We start from the raw sequence: 22717 nt of genomic DNA on the forward strand, positions 1-22717 counted from the left end.
AGGCCGTAAATTAGGTAAAAAGGCAAAAGTGGAAATTTTGATACCAGAATAAGTATCAGAATATGCAGTAATGTGCCTCTACGTCACATCCTGCGCGCCACCACTAATAAGAATAATCATTTCGTCTTTATTACTCAAGCGAATTTAGGACTAAGAAGTCATCTCTTACAATTAACTTGATGGTCAAGCACATACGTCATACAATCAAGGCCTAGATAGGGAGAATACCCACCCAGACGAGATTCGAACCAGCGACCTCTAGGTTGGCAGGCGCCAACCTAGAGGTAGTAGGTTTTCTAAATTATTAGAAAATCCAATAATTATTATTACAATATTCTACCAATTAAGGTAGATTTCCATGGAGTTCTGAAGAAGAATTCACGTAGCCTCCCTTTCGATCAACCACTTCCCTCTTCAATTCACAATAAGGTCTACTCCCTTGCATCCATCTAAAAATCCTATTTTCTTCCTTCCTCTACCTCGTTTGTCCAATATTCTACCCTCTAACACAGTTTTCAAAACCGCTTGCTGGCTAAGTAATCGCTCCATCAATACCTCACCTTTGTCGCATCTCATCTAGAAGCTTTACTGATATTTTAACAATAATGATGTCCATTATCACAGGGTATTTCCTCATATTTGTCACTTTTTCGCTGAAAAATATTTTCTCACTCTCAAACTTCTACGCCAATAAGGATGATTGGGGTATTATTATGATTTAAAAAGGGTATCATAAATAAGCATAAAAAACGGATAGGTAAAGAAAGAATTCTATTGAAAACTCACCTCGCGGGAAATAGTAGAGAACGGAAAGGACGAAATTGAGAGGGGACTTGACAACCCCGATCATTCCTTTTTTTTCAGCCAATCTCATTCACCGACTCGGGCAGTCTAAGCCCATGGGAATTGCGGGAATAGACCGTCAGGATGAAGTAGGTGACAAAAGCAGAGAAATGTGCGAGGATAGCGCTGGTGATGGAAGTACGAATATCTGAGGCAAAAAAACGAAAGGTCGGAGATTTTTAAGGAAAAAACTTGAAAGGTTAAAATATTAATGCGGAACATAAGGAAGCAAACAAATTCAGCCATTGCGATGCGTTAGTGTGGTAACAAATGACTATTAAAGTATTCAAACGATTAACCTATGTTTCCACTAGTTTTTATATTATTTATTCACTTATCAAAAGGCCTACTCCCTTTCATTCTATCTAAAAATCCTGTTCCCTTCCTTCCTATTCCTCGTTTACCTAAAACTCTACCCTCCAACACTGTTTTGAACATCCCCTACCCGCTAAGTACTCGCTCCATCCATATCTTCTCTCTTCTAAGTATCTCATCTACAAGCTGCCTCTCCTCACCCACCATCTCCTACCTTGCACACATTTTGGGAGATTTCACCACAGAATTTTGAAGCACTTAAGTTTACACAAGTTTTGCATGGAAATTTAATATGGCTGCAAAATATCCAGGATTAGAGATGAATGGATGACTATACTAACATCGGAATATATGACGGTACACCAATAAGTTAGGTAATGGAAGTTCAAGACGATGTGGATAATGCATGATAGAAGTAACAATCAAATTAAAAGGAAGACAACGGGTGGAGAGATAATGACTGAAAATTTTAGAACAAAAACCGACTTTCCACACCACCATTAGAAGAAACGAATCCGATATATTAATTGGAAAAAATTAATGAGAATTTTTATGAGCACCTTCGATTTTCCAAATATTAGTCCACATTCATGGATTTTTTAATACTTTATGATTTATGAATCGACTAACGTCATCGATTTTTTAGGCATTACAGAAATTTTCCTTCAACTAAGCGGTGACTTCAGTCACGTAAAACGCCTAGAGGGAAGACCATGAAAATTTCCCAAGCACTCTTAAATACTTATTCAATATCCGACCTAAGTGTATATCTTAAAATTTATAAGATGAAATAAAACGATAATTAAGAGTTGGATTAATTATCCATGAATAAAATAACTAATCTAGCTTAACTTTACCTCATCTCAAGCCCCAGGGAGCATTTTATCCAATGCAAAATTAAAATTCCTAAATGTTCTTTTCTCAGCAAGCAAGGTTAAATCAAATCCATGGTTTGCGAGTACACTTCGTGGAATGGTGACATGATAGATTCAAAATAAACTTCGTTATATTCTAAATAGTATTTACTTAAAATACTGTGCCAGTTTTGACCTCTTGATAATGACCTAAAAACGCCTAAATAGGTCGAGTTAATAGATTAATACTGTGTGGAATATAACAGTATATTTTTTAATTTAAAAAATCACTTGCCTGAATTTTTACTCCAATCTCACATATTTTACGAGAATTTAAAGTTACTCCCATAACTCATACTTTGTAAGGCAAGAAATTCAAGACCGACTATTTAAAAAAAAACAAAACAGCACACACAAATCCCGCGTAACACCACCATTACGAAAAAATGTCATTTTGCGCAACCTTCAAAGGCAATGAGACATACGGGGAAATATGACAGATTCGTGGGGGATGGTTTAGAACGGGTGCGATAGCAGGGGTGATATTTTGGGGTGGGAGGAGACAAAAAAATCAGCGTCGGAGTTTGACGTCACACTCCCATCGCCCAATAGGACGGCGCCCAGGGAGTCACTCCTCCGACCCCTCACCGGTTTAGTCGGGACGTTTTACCGCCGAGCGCACCCGGGGTACGCAGGGCCTCCCTTTTGCGATACGGTGATCCATTGAGAGGGCTGAAAGAAGCAATCGGTGAAGCGGTTGGACCAGAGAGAGTTCGACAACTATTTCAGCAATTAGTTTACAGCCCATCCCTGCATTGGGAACGCGCTGGAGGTGTGCGAGAAGTTTAGGTGGTGTGTCAGATGCCGACGAGGAGATGGTTGGCGTGCTTCTGGACAGTCGCCGTCACTCTGTTGACGGCCTCCTGCATCGCGGAAGAAAGTGCAGACCAGGATGGGGATTACATCACGCTCTACGAACAGTCTGATAGCGGTAAGTTTTCTCGTTTCCGCCAGCAACTTGTTGCTACTATTCGAGCGTATTGCTCCCCTCGGGAATGTTTTCATAGGATATTATTTTCCGGATAAGAGGTAATTTGAAAATTTGATTAGGAAGAAAAATTATCTCCGTCTCAGGAATTTTTTTTCCTATCATTGGTTGTGAGATAATCAAGAACACAGGTCATTTTACTCGCTTAGGGGATACCGATTACTAAAATAAATACTTGCAATTCTCCAAGATTGTTGACTATAATGGCAAGTACTTATTCAATACGGAAAAATTCAACTCCATCACGCTCGACTCTTCGGATATTGATTACAGCGACGTCGCTCCTCAGCATCATCATATTACTATTTGAGGAAGGTCATAAAACATTATTCACATAAAACCGACATAAAGTTGTATTAAATTTTGAACTGATTAACAAGAGAGTATTGAGAGTAATTAAAATTGCGGGGCATTTATTATTTTGTTGTTCAACTTGTTGCTGCTATGCGAGCGAATTACTCCCGCCGAGAATGCTTTCATAGAATATTGTTTTGTGTAAAACACCAGTGAAGACTTTCAAAAACCCTGAAAAGGAGATGTTACAACGTATTAGAACCATCATGAGATATGATGAACTGATAAAAACAATCTTAAAAGGACAAGTGGACGCGAAGAAAGGCAGAGGAAGGCCTCTAATTAGTTACATGCGATAACGTTATGAAGGATTTACCGAATAAAAGGTAGATACTCTGAAAAACTGATTAGGAAAAAATATTACCTCCACCTCAGGAAGGTTTTTTTTCCTTTTTGTAGTTAGATAATCAAGAAGGCATGTCGTTTTACTCGCTTAGCAGATATTGATTACAGCCAATGATGGGAAATGTATTTAAAAATATAATCCAGCTTAATTAAATTTACACTCTCGAATTTGTGATTAATTACAATTTCGAATTACTATTAGAGAAAGTAATCAATACGATTACAATTACTTTTAATGTTGCTCATGTGCATTCTGCAACCGCTGTCAATACTTTTTCAAACAGGGAAAACTTCCATAATGATTTTTTTTTACTCCACCAATTTATTTTAAGGTATGACTAGTTTCGCCGTTATCATCGGATATATACATGTGTCTGAAGATGACGCCGCTGCGCTTAAACTAGTCAAAACTACCTTAAAATAAATTAGTGGAATAAAACAAAGTATTTTCATCTCATTATTAAAATTAACTTAAACAAATTAGAGCCTGAGACGATAGGATTAGGTAAAACTTCAATGCGATTTTCATTATTTTTTTGCTATTGCCATGGGCGTACCCAGCGGAGGGCAGGAGGAGGAAACTGCCCCCCCCCCCCCCCCCCAAAGCAAAAATCAAAAGCCTCTAAGGAAAATCAGGACTGGATTGAAACGAAATTTTTCAGCAAATTCTCTTTAAACCCCCGAAAAACGATATTAGCATAAGACATGTAACTGAAAATATTTTTTTTCATGCATAAAATTTTTAAAACTAATATAGCGCTACTATAATTTTCTTAAAATGCTGGTTTTATTCTCCTTTTCCTTGCTAAAATGTTACCTGTTACCAATGTTACCATGTTCAAAACTTGAATGACCATGGCTTGCCCCCCCCCCCCTCCCTAGTTTTGATACTGGGTACGCCCTTGGCTATTGCATGAAATAATATTAAAAATGCTTTACTCAGGCACTTATTTAGACATCAATGAATACTATCTACCAAAAATGTACACCTGAGGATTAGGTGAACGTACCCGGAACTGCCTTTCGATCGGCGCGCATAGAATTCACAATTTCAATTACGATCAATGTTACTACTACTCGCACGAGATTTGGAGTAGACGACAACTAAAAATTACTTTTTAAAAAGTGTATCGATGAAAAGTAAAATTTACCAAATATGTAAACGCTAAAACTGATTCGATTACTTTTACTTCGTTACAATACAATAACGATTGCAGGGACTTCGATCCCGAGCATCATGATATTACTATTTGGGGATGATCATCAAACGTGCACAGAAAACTAACATGAAGTCGAACTTAATTTTGAACTGAAGGAGAGAGTAATTAAATCGCGGGGAATTCATAATTTTCTGTTTTTGTTCGTAATGTCAGAGAATGAAGACTTAAATACGAAGTATATGACTATTTAACATCGTGCTTTCCTTTCATTCATCAAGTGGAGGTATGACGTTTTCCAACGAGTAAAACGGCTTCTTTAGTGGCTTTAACGAATCAAAAGTTTCCTCCAATGAATTTGTTGAAAAATAGACGAGTACAGGATGACGCATATCCAAATATTTACAATGTTATTACGTATTTTTTTAAATATGCTGCGGTAGAAATTAATATTTCTGTTTTTCACCATTCAACGAAGTGGAAACTTCCAAAAGCTTTAAAGAGTGCATCAAATGTATGTAAGCTTGGATTATCAAGCAAATAATAAATGCATGCATTCGTTGAATAATTAAATCAGCAACGGAAACTAGAAATGGAAATTAATTAAAGTGGAAATTAATCTAAACGCCAAGCCATTCAGAAATGAATGAATGATTATCTTTAAGCAATTCTCACAAAAGCAGTGGCTACCTTTGAAATTTCATTGGAACATTCGGTTCGGTGAACTTTGACCACTCCTTGCGATGTTTTGGTTAAGGAAAATAATGATATTTCTCCATTTGTTTCGCCGCAGATTTTTCACCTTATTTCTCGAAAAAAAAACAAAGTAGCACCGTTTTGTCACTCCATGTTAAATATTAATAAATAAACCAGAAAATACGAGCTAGAAGAAAAACTCAAAAACTTTGCCTAAAAATTAGGGGTAACCCCTAAAAATATTCTAAGAAATTGAGCATATAGACCAATTTCTTTACATGAAGAGAGAAAGAAACCTAAAATAGGAAGCTCGATAAAGTTTTCCGTTTTAAAATATAACCACTCTATAGGTGTTGTTCACAGCTATGAACTAAGATTAGAAATATATATCTAATCTTACTCGATTCTAAACAGGCGTTTTTAGGATAAAATGTCAAAAATTAGCAATTTCACCTAAAAACTCTTTTAATTTTTTTAAACCGATTATTTATTGAGATTTTTTCAAATCAATGCCTTGAAAATGGTGAAATTAATGATTTAAGACTTTTCGACAATTACAACAAAAGTTATTATTAAGATTATTTACTACAAAAACAGTAATCCATTAATCTAAGACACATATATTTTAAACACAAAAAATGAGATATTTTAAAAAGAAGTTACGCTAAAAAATAGTTTAAATAGTTTTTTTCCGAGTCTCTGACTATAAAACGAGACATAACGAAGGATAACGTCACACATGATACTAGCGCCTGTGCAAACGCAACCTGCCATACGCCATCATGAACTACGCTACTCGGCTCGAAAGAGATACCTATTCTAGGCATTATTTTCAGCACCGACACTGTTTACTCCCATAAAATTTCACTAGAGAATAATAGGGCGATTTTAAAGAAATATTATTTGGGCAAAGTAGTTCGTCAAGAAAAACTCCAAACATATTTATTTTTTTTTCATTTTTTACACTGAATCGAAGATAACATCGATAAGAAATAATTTATATAAATTTCCCAGTTCTCTATATTCCTCCATTCCATTACAATGTAAAGAGGTTTTACTGTATATCGATACCTCCACTGCACAAACGCTCAACAATCGCCCACCGAATCAAATCCGCTTATCTTGTAGTCCAACAATACGAATCCGGTCAGCTGGCAGTGTCCGGAGGATAAACGCTCATCTCCTACTCTCCAAGCTTGGAGGTGAGCGTTTATGCTTCGGACACTGCCAGCTGAGCGGATTCGTATTGTTCGGCTACCAGATGAGCGGGTTGGATTCGGTGGGCGATTGTTGAGCATATTTGCAGTGGAGGTATCGATATAGTGTAAGTTACGAAAATAATATTTGGATATATGAGTAATTCTCTAACATTTGATTTGATAATTAACACTACCTCAATTTCCTAAGTAGAAATCATTTGAAATGCATATACAAGTAAAAAAATTTATTATGCCATACATGCTACAGCAATCACAGGTATGCTTGTGTTTTTTCTGTATCAGATGGGACACCAAACATCATTCCTGAGAATGAGCAAGATATGATTTTTGGCAGAGAGAGACGGGTAAATATGATCATAGCTTATAAATTTATATTCTGGCTCAATTAAATTTGCTTGCAGAAGAGCAAATAGGTAAGACTTCAATGAAATTTTCATTTCTTTTCAACCAGAAATACAGCCGTAGACTTTGGTACATAAACTGTACCAGACGTCACAGGTGTCACTGCTACAGTCGTCAACTGCGGCAATATTTTTGCTGTGCTTGTGATAGTGGGCCCTGCTTTCCTGGAGAATCAAAAGTGGTTTTAATGCCATCAGGAGATTTAATACCTATAAACAGGTTAAGAATTGGGCAGTATGTGCAAGCAGGTAAGAATGGATTCTTCTGCAATAAATTATGTGAGCTTTTAAAAGTAGGTATAAGGGTGAGCTCATAAGACGATGATTGAATGCACCTATGGGAAGATTATAAGTTTTTATAGAAAAGTTTAAAGTTTTTCATAATCACAGAAAAGTCTAAAACAGTTTTTCCCCAATTCTGCATCCATCAGCTCATTTCCAAGCTTCAATTTCGCACCCAGCTAATACCACATGTATAGCATCATCAATGATGCTCTATTTGGAATTTCCTCACCTTTATTGCTGCATTTTACTCAACTTATTCACCAAAATATTTTGACCAGCTATTCCTATGCAGTACATTGAATTATGTACGCATATTTCTTCATTTTTTGGCTTTCATTACTGTGTGAGATAACTACTTAACCTTTAACTGAAAGGGTTTCGAAAAGTAACTAATTTACAGGCTGCAACAATCCAATTATCATTGGTACTATTGGTATCAACGTCACCAGATAATCTACAGTGCCGCAACTTCTAGCCTTTTTTGTGTACAATAAACGAAAAAATGGCCAAAGTCAGACTAAATCAATCAGAATAAAAATCAATTCTACCTTATATCTGAGTAATTTGCAGTAACTGTAATTTCCAGTCAAAGCAAAGCTCCACATTGTAGAACCAGTTTTGTGTATTCTATGTACCTCATGAACTATGTTGTATTTTGCATGTAACATGACATTAGCTTTCACTCAGTAGGTTTTCGCAGGTTTTTCACGCCCCCCTTCTTGTGTGGGTGTTTTCCTGCAGTGGGTTTTTTCGCTGAAGGATATTACACCCTTATCCTCATGTTTTTCCCACAAACAGAAATCTTTTTTACACAAAATTTTCACATATAGTTGTTTATATTTTTGACATTTCACAAACAGTGTATATTTTATATTCTTTGTATTGTAAACGTTTGTCTACCATTTTTTAATATGCTTGCATTGACATTATCGAGGGGTTAGGTGGAAGAGGGGACTTTTTAGTCTCAACCTCGCCCGAATAAATGCATTTTATTATTATTATTATTATAACCAAGCCCCCACTTTTGGGGAAGTTTCAGCATATTATTGTTGTTATCACACTCCCCAAAATCTCTTAAATTACCTCGTTCTTATCAATTATAGTAGACTCCTCCCAATTTCACTAATATCTTCTCCAGCCCATCATACCAAATCCTTCCTCAAGCATTGCTCTTCCCATTCTCCTATTAATTCAATAAGTGCTCACATCTCAAATGTTGCAAGCTTTCAAACATATTTTCCCATTCCTGAGATGTGAAATATATATGTAGTAGTACTAGCTGACCCAGCAAACATTGTTTTGCCCTATAAATTATTTCTAGTAGGTAAATATTTTTGTGGTCAAATAATAAGTTACTAACTTAGCGGAAGAGCCTTCTCGCTGATTATTGTGTGACGGGTAGAGGTATACGACTGAAAGAGGAAGATGCTGCGAACGATGTTGACCTATACAAAACAGTAAACACTCATTTTTTTTGATTCATTGTACTTTTATTATCTTTTATATATATAAAATAGGATGTCTGTTTGTCAACCAAAGTTAGTTCGTAGATGCTAACTCGTATTTCAAAATCACGTAGCGCTACTTTTGGTTTTGTCCGACGCGCCCTTATTTCATTACCATTAGTTACGTCACATCATGCAACTTCTGTGATGGCTAATCCTGCTGTGTAGACCAAGCCCTTGACACGGTCTGGTAAAACATAAATAAAAGGATTCCACTCTTACCTATTAATACTCTTGGCGCATAACTTTTTTCTGGGGTATGTGTAAGTCCACCCCGTGCACGATATACAGAAATCATTGTTTCCATTGTTTGCAGTTATATATGTATAACATCATCAGACCTGCTTTGTTCTTTTACCTATAAATCCTGCCATTTGACCATCAATTCCCAGTTCCAAGTTTCCCACATCTCTGGGAACTATACTTCCCGAGCAACACCGGGTGTCCTGCTAGTAATCAATAAATTTCAAATGACATCTATCACAAATTATGACTATTAAGAAAAACATTATCAGCCACTTAGTTCAATGGAGTGTACGATATTTTTAGTAAATCTATCTTTAGCCAAAAAAAACAAACTGGATTGTTTACCCAGGCATGAACATGCCATGCATAATTGTCTGTATGAAGAACACAATGTGCCTCAAAGCCATAAAAAGACATCGTTTGGCCTTGAGACTTGTCGTTGCAAATGCCAATCTAATTGGAAATTGAACCTGTTTGTATTCAATTGGCACACCTGTTGGAATAATAGGGATTCGTGGTAGTAATACATCTCCTTGGAACATGCCATTCATAATTTATGGTGAAAGAAAGAGATGTCAATCAACGTAAACAATTCTAACAGTCGCCAAGGGGACAGCAAGCCAAAAACGCTGAAATTTCAACTTTTTTTGGATGTGTTTTTCTAAATTCACCGTAAATCACGTGGAAAACAAAATTCGATTGCGAGAATAAGAAGGATTTCTTTTTCTTTCCATTGGCATATGTCTCAACTTAATGTGACCATTATCACTAATTTAAATATGCAAAAGGAAAAAGGTCTGCAGTCACTAAAAATGAACTTTTCATGTATTTCTTATGGAAATGACTTAGGGCCTATTCCAGGGCCTCATGGGCCCTGGGGAAGAATGAAAAATAGTTTACAACATATTTTCAGCCCCACTGAACACACACACCAAATTTCATAGAAATTGGTCCGGACGTTACGGAGGAGTTTGGAAACAAAAAAGCGTGACAAGAGAATTTTTTATATGTATTAGGTTTCCAACTATGCATGCATTTTTGCAACTTCTTGCAGCCCCTACATTAAGACCTGTATAAAAAAGGCCTCCCTAGACAATGCTGCTGACCATCGTCTAACTAAAATTACTCTTCCAAATTAATATCAACATAAAAAATTTCTTTGAGATCATAATTCTATTTCCACTTACCCTTCTTTTCCATCTCAGTTGCCTAACCCTATAATTTATTACTACCGCCATCACCTCATGACTGGTCTACCATTAAAATATCATCTTCTTAAAATTTTTGGCATTCCCTCGGTCAATTAGTTTGGTAATCCTCATCTATGACTGAGTACTTAATTTAGTAATAATAATAGCAAGCCACTAGGGCAATGACTCATGAATAGTAATGACTAAACCTAGCATAAAATGTGAATGCAACCTTTAATAGCATGACCACTTTTTTGCAGCAAACGAAGAGGGCCAATTGATCAGCAGTAAGGTCCTAGGGTTTCTTGACAAGCGCCCAAATGAAACAGCCCCATATATTACCCTGACTTTGGCTTCAGGACATGCTGTGAGTCTTTCAGCAAATCATCTACTTTACGTGACAGCTCTCAATAATTCAACAGATGGCAATGCTGAAGGATCAATGAGCTCAATACCTAGTCACCCAGTATATGCAGGACAAGTTCAACTGGGGCATTACCTTTACATTCCAATGGACGGACAGTTAAGGGCAAACCCTGTTGTAGGAATATCATATGGTTTCAAGCTAGGTAAGGTCTCTTTCTTTCGTGGACGCAATTTTTAAAGGGTAAGACTGTAAGAAAAATTCAACCTGGAGAAAAGTAATGGGGAGACCATACATGACAGCGAATAACTTATTTTTCCCAAAATTGGATTATCAATACATACATAATTTGAATACATCAAGCTCCAGAAGGGAAATATTTTCGGAGAAGTACAGATATTATTCCTGAAGATTTATTTCTAATGGAAAAGTTTGAACAGAGAAAAATAATGTAGAACAGACTGCGATTTATCCAAATTTATTTTACAATGTAGCTTTTAAGTAAGATTTAATACCTTTGCTTCTTTAAAAATATTTGTCTATCCATCCCCATACCAGTACAGTGTTTTTATAGTGCATGTGCCCATTACAGTCATATCTAATGTTTTGAAATGTGACCTCAGGGCGAAATCTTATTTATTTTTACAGGAGCCTATGTACCTTTGACAGAACATGGAAGCATTATAGTTGATGGAGCACTAGCATCCTGCTATGCATCTTTTCCTCATTGGCTGTCCCATGCACTGCTCATGCCAGCCCGATACTTCCCAGAAATTCTACTGGACACAGAAGACAGTCAGGATAGTCCTGGACTAAGAACTTTCCCATCCATTCTCAAGATGGTTGGGCAAACCTTAGCAAAGATTAAAGTGGTTAACAACTATAAATCTAATGACATTATAAGACTATATGCTTTTGATAAACACTTCCCAAGCCCATCCCTCTAGAAGGAACTGAAATTTTGACTCCTTCATCTCCACCTCCAAAGAGTATTTTTGAGAACAATCCTAATTATCAACCACACTTAAATTTTATTTTGTGCATGAAAACTTGGAAGCTATTTAAAATACATTAAAGATATGCCATGTGAAAACCAGCAAATTGGAACCTCAAAAATTAATTTTATGAAAGCTTGAAAGGCAAAATTGAAATTCGAAAATGCCAATTCCTGAAAGCTTGCAAAATACGTTCCTCACAATAACAAAATTTTGAGTAATATGAGACCACATACTTCAGACAATCAATATAAAGCAATCAACATAGATCTATATGCCTCAAGAGCAACCATTAATAAACTAATGAAATTATTGCCAAAAACATTCACAAATAATTTATTAATGGCAACAACATCCATAATTCTTTTTTTTATTTTCCCTTCAAAACCACTTTGCAGCTGCTACCTATGCAAGTACTGGGGAATATTTTAAATTTCACTAATTTCTCAAAATGTGCAATCATGTATGTGCAAAATATGTAGTCATAATTGTAATAGGTACATGAATACACAGTCAAATATGTTTTTTTCTCATTTTACTCCTGAAACTATATGTCAATATAAAAAAGATGCTTCAGTCTTGATCACCTCATTTGCAATCATGCCTAATGCAAGACAAATTTACATCAGCATCTATGTCTAGAAAATGTTCTCAATAGAGAATTCTTAAAGGTAATGGTGTACTACGCAGAGGGAAATGGTTTAATATGCAACAAATTTTGGTATTATGTACCTTGATTTTAATTAGTGGTATCTTTAGTGACCGAGAAAGTCAAGAAAATGGCTGGATAAGAGCATGCTGACCATCAGCGACCTGCAATTTGGCCAGAGAGTGCAAGGAAATCTGACATAAAAACGTACAAGTCCTAAAGTGAGGGTATTCCACATGAGTTAAACCAATGTTTCTGGACCCACTCAGCCTGATACCATAAACATCCAATTAAATAAACCATACAATCATTGACTTATATGCCTCAAGGTTGATGTATTGAATAGAACTCCATAATAAGATAGAAAAATTCAAGTAAACAAATTTGAATTCCACTGAGGTTAAATATTTATCACCATTGAATTTTATGTTTTATCAAAGTGGCTCGTTTATCTGAGTATTTCCGAACCAAGAACATTCATTGAATGTGAAAGGAATCCAGTACTGTATCTATTATTTATAGCAGTGATCATTACCTAAGTTGAACACTGTTTCATACACCTATGTAGAAAATGCTACAGAATCAAAGACATTATGCTCACAAATGTGCACCAAAAATTCTTTTCCCAAGGCTCCTGCCATAGGATATCTTGTCATCAACATCATTAACTTGAATATTAGTTTAAAAAGTACTGGCATTAACACACTCATTACCTGTCACCTGTAAAAATAAAAGTTTTCCCTCCTTGAAATTTAGGTACAAGATTGGAATGTAGTAAATTTGAATAACGATGTTCATGTTTCTGTCCATATTTTTTGTGAAATATTTTGGTCACTTCCTTTCCTTTAGTTTCATATCTAGTTTACCTTTACAGTATCTATACCTATGGTGTATTATCTCCAGCACCATCATATGTTCAATGCTTCCCATAACACTGGTAGATAAGCCTTTTAAATGAAGGTGTACTTTACTACATACTAGAAAGCCAATATTAAAGCAAAAAATATTATTTATTATAAATCAATAACTGCATATATGATAAAAATTTATTTTAACTTTCATTACTAAATGGAATTCACATGAAATTTGAGAAAATCTATTATACATTTTTTCATAAATCTATAATACAATATTGGGCTAGGAATGTCTCTGCTGACAATAACAACTTATGGCTGATTGAAATGCATGAAATTCTGGTTTGATGCCATTCTTCAACTTACTGAGAGGATGTGGTCTCTCTAATGGGAAGAAAGTTACCCTATTTAGGGTAGTGAGCAAGAGTAAATTCTATTAGAGCTCGATGAACTTCTTGAGGTAACTATTTTTACTCATGTATGTCCTGATTTAAGCTGGCTTCACATGATCATCTTTTAAGCAGTAAATTGTTAATATTACACCAGCCAGTCTAGTCTTACTTATCTGGTACTAAAATGGTTCCGTCCTGAGTGTTCACACCCTGCAAGTTCAAGAACCCTAAGAATCACTTATAGCTTATTTGTTGGGAATCGCAAGGAATCTGGGTAATCTCCAATATTTATGATCATAGGTAAGTTGATCCTAATCAGCTTTCACAATACGTAAATATTTGATAAAGAATAAAATAATAATACCAATTTAGGTAGGTTCAAATGGAGTATATTGAAAAACACCCCAGATTGTTTTCCTTTCATTCCATCTACATATAAATATTATTCTCTTCCTACACCTTTCCTAATTACCTACCATCTCACCACTCCGAGGGATTTTAACATCCCCTCTCTACTTAGGATTCCCTACATCCAAACCTTCTGTCTTCTAAGAATTTCATCTATAAGTTTCCTCTCCCCACCCAACATGTGCCACAGGTCTTTTGAGCCAGCTTGAGACACTGGATAGTATGTAGACATAGACATCTACCCTCCCCTTGTTCCTTTTCCTCCCTGCCTTATTCAACCTCTCTCAACCTCTTACATATCTGCCTCTAGCTCACCTTTTCTGACCTCAGGGGTACAAGAAAAAGCCTCAAGCCTTTCCTTGTACCTATTTTGTCTGCATCCAAGTTTACAAAATGTAAAAGCTCTACATTCCAGATCAGACTATTCATTAGTTACCCTTTACACTCTTACATAAAAATCCTCTCAACAGCATTTTCCTATTCATATGTAAATGCCTCCTTATCACATGCAATGCTCTCTCGGATATCCTTACAGAAAAAAATAAATGCTACATGTCTCTGATGACAAATGAACATAAATGTTAGTCACAAATGGGAAATAATCCTCTCATCACTCTTACCATGAAAACATGCCTCCTTTTCTTCTTGAAATCCATCCTGCAAATATAAATAAATGCTACACTTTCGCAGCAAACAATAAAACTACCTGGAAACTAGGTTTTATTTTTTGCTGTGCCACATAGTGTACAACACTAGCTGTTCAGCAAAGGACTTTTGATGGGCACTGTGATGCTTAGATTACTCAAAAAATGTTGGCAAGAAGCCATCAGGTTGGCAAATGTAAACATGGGGAGGAATCAAAAATGGCTTCTGTGCCACTATGACCCTTGCATGCTTCTTGTGAAAAAAAATATAAATTTATGAAAGAATGATTCTAAAATATTTCATTTTACAGCTACAACTGCAGTATTTATGCATTTACTTGAATACACAGCTGAATTGCTTGCTGGACAATACTGAACTGATAATGGCAACACAGAAAATTTACAGGTGTATTGGCCTGATAAAAATCCTAAAGCTCAAGATAATAGGATTTTGAATGATTCTAATGACAAAAATGTTAAAGGAGAGTGCAAGTTATTTCCCTTTTAACACATTCAATGCAGACCCGATTTTCATGAACGTCGTCAGGATCAGCCGATAAAATAAGAAACAAAAATAGAGAGAGGTTTTCCCACCATAACTCCCATTCAAATATGTACTGCTATTTACAAATGGTGCATATGGGTTGAAAGAGGGAAGCTTGCTGAAGGCCATGCACATGATCGAAAGACTTGGAAGTGGATATTAGTCACGTACGGATGCAGAGAAAGGCCGACCAGCGGAGCACGTCAATAGGGTGGTTTCCTATTATTTTTTTATTGCCTAAATCAAAAGATTATTACTCCTGGAGAACGCATTTCATGCAATTAGATTTTTAAATGACAATATCTATTTTTCGCGATTAAATGAAAAGTGAAAATTTTCCAGCGTGCGAAAACGCGACGGCTAAGTATGAATTCTGGGAAAACTCCTTGAGATGTCGTTCTGATTCCCGCTGCCGCAAGTGAGGTGACCTTGGGGCGAGGCTTTGAGCGCTGATACGATGCAGGATGCTAGCAGGTAGCAGAGTACCCAGCTAGCTGGTAGCGCTTGGCTTAAATATGGATTATTACTACCTTATCAAACGAAGGAACCTTTCTGACCCTAGACAATTTTAATAAGTGATTATTAAGAGATGTTTCCCTGAGCTCTGTGGCTCATGCATGCATTGGTAATCTCAGATGATGTAAAACTCCTATCCTCTCATGTGGAAACTAGGTCCCTGTGACGTCATGTGGAGTGGAACCGCATGGGCACCAATCTGGCCTTTTCCAAATGAGGTTAAAATTTACCATTGCCATTCGTTTAAACCGGGATTTCTAAAACCAAATAATTAGTATATTATGAAAACCCTAATGGTGGGTAACAAATAGCAATCAATGCATTTCATTTTCTTTGATGAAGGAAACTTCCCTATTATCTGATCAGTCCGTATCTTGGCTTGGATGGGATCACGTCAATTGACGTGCTCCGCAGTGAATGTATTAAAGTAAATTTAGGCTGAATTTCACAGCAAAAGTAACACCAGCTGCAATTCATATATTTGACAAAGAAAAATTTTCCCCAGAGTATATCATTAATACCATCTATAATTATCATTGAAATTCAGCATTGAAAAATTATTAACTAACACTCACAAACTCTAAGTTTTGGCATAAGAGTCTACTTTTTGAAATGTGTCAATTGCAATTTCTAATCTGCATTCAAGTAAACGCATTAAGTTGAAGTAAAATTCAGTTATGTTAAACAATTACATGATTATTGGCCAATCATACTTACTAGTATAAAGTAACATTAATAGTAAGGTAATAATTCATCTCTCGAGAGTGTTAGCTTTGAAAAATGCACAGGGGTGTTCTATAGGTCCACCTTGCTTATGGAAGGTATAAAATAACTTAAGAATGGAAGTCGTAGTTGAAAAAGTTACACTAACAAGGCATAAATATGTAAGTACATATATGGTCCTTGTTTCAGCCAAGAAAATTGAAAGTAAATTGCAAAATAAGCATTTTCCTGTTGGATTCCTCATACATGCATGCTTAATAAGGCTGACTGTTCGAGTTGCTATCTAGCAGATAATCATTACAGAAGTGACATTCAACAGCATGGACAAGTTTTAACACAATGAGTAAAGCAAGTTTCACCCTTCTCCCCCCCTCCCCCCATGCAAGTCGCATATATGTACTACTAGCTACATAATAAAATCGGACAAATCTATCTACACCTAAAATATATTTACCAGAGCAAACTGATCTTATAATTATTATGCTTACTCACCTCACATTTCAGGTAGATTAAATGCTGTCCTTCATAAGAGTCAATTGCAGCAGTGGCATAACTGAGAGGGATGAGAGGTCTGCCAATACTGCCTATAAATATGAGATGTTTCAAAATGAAGGAAAAGTGGAATGCATAAGCCACCCAATTAGGAAAAATATGACTTGGAAAAGGAAATGCCCACATAATATGTATGCTCATCCAGGCACAAAGCTAAGGAGGTAGGAGGGATTGGTGGGCTTCAGCCCCCCTCCCCCAAAATATTTTCCTTGCAGGCACCTGATCAAGTTTTAAATGTATAAATGCTCCATCAAAAGAATTATCTTAGCTAAAACAATGCAGTTTTCTATGGCCTTTTAGTCAGGCACAAGATAAACTAGTATGTCAGAATTCTGATTTTGCACACTCATTATTGATCCGAAAATTAAAATTTTCCAAACTATTTCATTTATGAAACTATAGTTTTGCGATTCAATACTCCCTAATAAGCATAGTCATCTAACTCTCATCATGGTTATCCTTGTTGAAATAGGCTTACCTCTGCCCTCCCCTCTTCCCAATGCATCTACAAAACCAACAGCTGGGACTCTCTCAAGAAAATCCAAAATCCACCCCAATCATTGCTTGTATATACATGTAAACAGATGCACTTCAATATACATAAATGCATTTGTATAAATATTATTATGTTACATCAGCTATAAAATAACTTATTTCCATATATAATATGTTAAACCTACTTCAACAGCTGGCAGAGTGTCAACTGCCATCAAACTGTCCTTGCGAAAACTCAATATTGCAGCAGCCAATAGGGGAAGAACTTCCAGAGAGTCATATGCCAACACCAAATCCCACAGATAAAGCAGCTGCTCAGGTGGCAAGTGCCCACTGAATCCTCTCATGAGCCACTTGAAAACAACTTGTACACTGTAAGAAGGGGAAAGAGATATTATTTTAAAAAAAGCAAACCAATAGATGACCATGACTAATTTTTGGTAACAACCATTATTTAATACATTGAAGAGATAAATATTACTCTCATCAATATAGGTAAATGAAATAAGAATTTAAATTTTACTAAGACTAGATGTCCACTGGAAGTGACAATATGTTGTACCCATGGCCTTACCCAGCGGGTGGCAGTGGGGGAGAATGAGAGGGGGGGCAACTGCCCCCCTAGAAGCGAAAATAAATTTATTTCAAAACAAAAGTTATGAACAAATTTTCCTTTTGAAGAAAAATGATATTAGTATAAGACATGGAACTAAAATAAAAATCATTATTTTTTTTCAAGCAAATAATTATAAAAACTAATACAATTGCTGTGATAACTTCCTTAAAATTTTGGTTGCAATAACCTTTTCTGTGCAAAAAAGTCACAACTTGAATGACCACAGCTAGTTTTGCAGCAGCACATTGCTTCCGGTAGTCTGCAATTATGCATTTTTGCTATAACAGAAAATGTTGGTTTACAGGAAAAAATCCCACGGACGAACAGATGCATTCAGAGCAACTAGGCTTTGCACACTGATACAAAAAAATTCATTGCTTGGAACCCGATTCCTCACCCCCACTCCCCCCAAGCTATTTCCATTACTTTTGGGTCCTCTTTGCAGAGAAAAACTTAGTAAAACCTGGTTTTCTGAGACGCTGATTCCTCATTAGAATGTCCGAAGTGGCACCATCATCACACAGTTCAAGCAAAGCTTTATTTTAACATGGCTTTCATTTACTTTCAGATCTAATCCTACGACCATGCTCAGAAATATTCTTTTTTTGATAACTAATACATAATTTGAAAAAAATCATGGAATTTTCAATCATTTTATGCTGGACAAGGATATTAGTATCAAAAAGGATTGTTCTTTAAGGAGGTATTGCCGCAACTGCACTATTAAAAAACACTTTTCCCACAGAACAGTGGCATAGCCAGAAATATTGTTCGAGGGGAGGGGAGGATCCAAAACCAGAGGGGAAAAATTTTGAAAAACAGGGTAACAAGTAATGTGTTCTCATTTAATTTTCACCATTATAATAATAAAAAAAACTTCATTTGTTCGAGAAATATTTTGTACATTCATGATTTTTCAATATTTTGTTTTCTTTTATGAAGGAAATAATTGTGTTTTTATATTTTGGGGGGAGGGGTGGGTCCGGACCCCTTACACCCCACCCTGGCTATGCCACTGCCACAGACGTATCATTAACAATAATATTTGCCATCATAGATGACATCCATCACGGTGAAAAAATTGCGGTTACTAATGTGGGTAATTCAACTCTTACACTTTTATATGCACCAAAGATGAAATTTGCCATGAAAAATATGTATGTATATGTCTTAGCCAGGATTTAAAGCCAGATATCCCAATCACCACTCTGATATGCAACCACTTACACCACCAAGCCATCATCTTTCAAGGTAAATCTCAGGATAGGTTATACCAAACATTTCTTATATTACTCACTGAACCACTGTGACACTTTCATATAGCTAACATGATTAGACTACAATTACAACATTCATTTGCTAATCACTCAAAAATTAGTCCAAAAATTCTATTTTATTATGACTGATATGCAATGAGTCACACTTTTTTTTTCAAAATTCACAATTCACTTGTATTTATTCTGGATTAATCAACATTATTCACATGCTTTCGACAAGTATGAGATTTACGGCAAGAAAATTCATGAGGAAATCCACCATTCATAAATGAGTAGAATAACTTACGGCTGAATGCTGATGAATCGGAAATGAAACCAAAGCTGAGGTTCGTGCCTTTGGAGAAGCCTCTCAAACAGAAGACACAAACAAAGAATGCCTTGCTCATGGGATGACACTTCATGCAATCTGAACCAATAACGGGTGTAGAAGGCGCGGAATGTATAATAAAGTGCCACAGGATCATCATACATATAGCAAAATGGAGCAGCTGTTTAAGAAAGAAAGACAAAAATATTTAATGATGATGCAAAGTTCTCGCAGGTTTTCTTTAAACTTCACCAAATAAATACATAAATGGTTGAGGCAACAATTAAAATAAAAATTATTCAAGAACTTAGGACTGTATAGGCATTAAACAACACCAAATCATCATTTAAATCACACAATTATTTGGAGTCCATCATAAAAATAAGGTACCATTCTCTTTGTGAATATCATAAAATGAATTAAAAATATCTCAAGCACAATTAGCACAAGTTTTAGATCACTTGCATCACTGCAAATAATGTTATTCAGCATTTTCATATTCAACTGCAAAGTGCATGCAACAAAATATTTGCGTTGCCATAGCTAAGTAACTAAGGAGTTGCGACCCCATTTTTTAAGGACAAAAACTGCTTAAAATTTTCTGCCATATCACCTCCATGGGCGTACCCAGGGGGGAGGTAGGAGAGGACAGCTCCTCTCCAAGAAGCAAAAGTAAATTAATTTTGAAACAAATTTTATGAACAAATTTTCTTTAAATACAACAAAAGAGATATTAATATTAAACATGTAATCAAAATAAAAATATTTTCTCCGAAATAATAATTTTAAAAACCATTAAAGCGCTGTTATAATTTTCTTGAAATTTTGGTTTCATAACCTTTTCTGTGTTATGACTTGAATTACTATGGCTTGCCCCCCTCTAGTTTTGATCCTGTGTACACCCTTGATCACCTCCTGAAGTATTGCAGATTCCTCCGAAAATATCCAGCATATTTCATGGAAGTTCATACTTCCAACATGTTCTCTAGATTTATCTAACCGTCTTGATAAAAGTTTCCCTAATGTTGCAACAGGCCCACTTATATGTCCAAAGTAATTTTATAACTGATGCACCAGTTACACCATCATGCAGTAACAAATACAGGAAAAACTAAAGGGGAGGGGGCGAAAAAGACATCTTGAGCTACCTTTACTTTTGTAGTAATGACAAATGAATAAGTCACATGCAAAGTTTAAGAAAAAGTTATTTAATTTGATAATACCCATGTACAAGACAGTGCCATTTTATGAAATAAAAAGTTACAATTGTGGTTCTGCAATGTTAGGCAATGCGGGCGGCCCCGCAATGGGGGGGGTGCGCATCGGCGCCCTCCAATTGTAACCGCCACTGGCATCATGAATCATGAAAACTGTGGTCAATATGATGCAGAGGTAAGCATGGAATCTAAAACACTATATATAGAGAAATAGTATGCCCTAAATTCCAAAACGTACATACCATACATGGTGAAGCCGTGAAATGGAATAACACCACTAGGAGGGTAAATGACTGTGTTTTCAGGAGTTGCTTGCTTTCCTTTAAGAATAGCATGAAGAGGGTTGCTTGAACTGTTGTAGAATACAGACAATATTTCTGTATCTCTGGAGAAACATAACATAACCTACAAAGGTATGAAATAAATCAGTAACAATTTTGATATATTATCACACAATTTTGGAATTTAGAGGGATGAAAAATAATAAAAAATGAAAGAAGATTAATTAAATGATAACCCTAGAAGTAAGACATACAAGACTGGTAAATACCAATTGTCATGAATGCATTAATCACACTTGACTAATATTCACATTTTTTAACTTTAGTATTCAAGGCTAACAATATTCTCTAAAGGTATCTTTAAAAATGAAGGGAGACTTGAATGCAGGAAAGGAAGCAAATTTCTAAAAGCCATTATGTATATTATTACAAAATATATTGAGTACTGCCAATAACTGGACTTATTGGGCTATGATATATGTAGAGGTTTTGGATGCACTTCCTTCAATCAGTGATGGTCATTAATTAAGCACAAGTAATTGAATTAGTGTTAATAATAAATTTTTTGTTAGTTTAAATTTTCAGAGTAAATTTTTAAACATAAGATATAATATATGTGATCTCTCATAACTTTGACTAACAGCTTAGCGGGAACCATAAGATCTAAAAATGTTTATGGAAAATACAGTCTACTACCATATGTATATGTACTCATTTTAGATACCAAGGGCATAGCATCAATTCCTGCACTAGTTCATCATTAAATTCAGTAAAAATATCCCACCCACACGGGTATTTCAAAATATTTCACACAGTCATCGCTGTTACTAAAACAGAGGTTTAACCCTCAGCTTGAGGAAGCTTCACAGCTTTCATCTATCTCTGGTAAATTAGGTGCAATGACTCAAAAAACTAACATCTGGAGGAGCAGATTGGTATGAAGAGTTTACGGCACTTATAATTGTAAAAGGTTGTCTCAGGTGCATCTGTATTTCACTAACAGTAGATGTCCCTCTAGGATACATCACTTTTCTACTCCCCCTTCTTTTGAAGAGGTATCTCGGATGTCATGGAAATTTAACTTAGGATTTTTATAGAAAATGCAGTAATTTATAAAGAACATTTCATTTTCAATTTCAAATGTAGAAAATCTTTTTTTGAAGTTCATAGCTCATTTCCCGAGTAATCTTATTTTTAGTGGATTCCATTTGACTTTTTTTGGTAAAAAGGCCATCACCAACTACAACTATTTCTTTGAAACCTAATTAGAGATACAGAACTTTATTCAAAATTATACGACAATCTTAAATAGAGAGAATAAATGGTGCCATCACCAACTACAACTATTTCTTTGAAACCTAATTAGAGATACAGAACCTTATTCAAAATTATACGACAATCTTAAATAGAGTGAATGAATGGTT

General features: G+C 35.6%; 2 protein-coding genes across 7 annotated transcripts in view; one reads left to right on the forward strand and one right to left on the reverse strand.

The window, feature by feature from the left end:
* The first annotated feature begins 7399 nt into the window (after nucleotides 1–7399).
* Nucleotides 7400–12340, forward strand: LOC124162628 (desert hedgehog protein A-like). Its single transcript, XM_046539219.1, has 3 exons — nucleotides 7400–7482; nucleotides 10720–11028; nucleotides 11472–12340. Exons 1-3 carry the CDS (start codon nucleotides 7422–7424, stop codon nucleotides 11768–11770), a joined length of 669 nt encoding a protein of 222 aa, XP_046395175.1. The 5' UTR covers nucleotides 7400–7421; the 3' UTR covers nucleotides 11771–12340.
* The window catches only part of LOC124162627 (TBC1 domain family member 19), a 28493-nt gene continuing 17367 nt past the window's right edge, over nucleotides 11592–22717 (reverse strand). For 4 of the 6 annotated variants that reach the window (XM_046539217.1, XM_046539213.1, XM_046539214.1 and 1 more), the window contains 5 exons: nucleotides 21255–21417; nucleotides 19775–19976; nucleotides 17781–17967; nucleotides 17041–17132; nucleotides 13500–14778 (listed from right to left, as the gene is read on the reverse strand). In XM_046539217.1, the coding sequence (XP_046395173.1) occupies nucleotides 17058–17132; nucleotides 17781–17967; nucleotides 19775–19976; nucleotides 21255–21417 (627 nt within the window). In that variant the 3' untranslated portion in view covers nucleotides 13500–14778; nucleotides 17041–17057. Of the gene's footprint in view, nucleotides 11677–13499; nucleotides 14779–17039; nucleotides 17133–17780; nucleotides 17968–19774; nucleotides 19977–21254; nucleotides 21418–22717 lie in introns of those variants that run through there. The other 2 variants (XM_046539215.1, XM_046539216.1) reach the window with 2 other exon arrangements.

Source organism: Ischnura elegans, chromosome 7 (assembly GCF_921293095.1).
Source record: "Ischnura elegans chromosome 7, ioIscEleg1.1, whole genome shotgun sequence".
Classification (NCBI taxonomy): domain Eukaryota; kingdom Metazoa; phylum Arthropoda; class Insecta; order Odonata; family Coenagrionidae; genus Ischnura; species Ischnura elegans.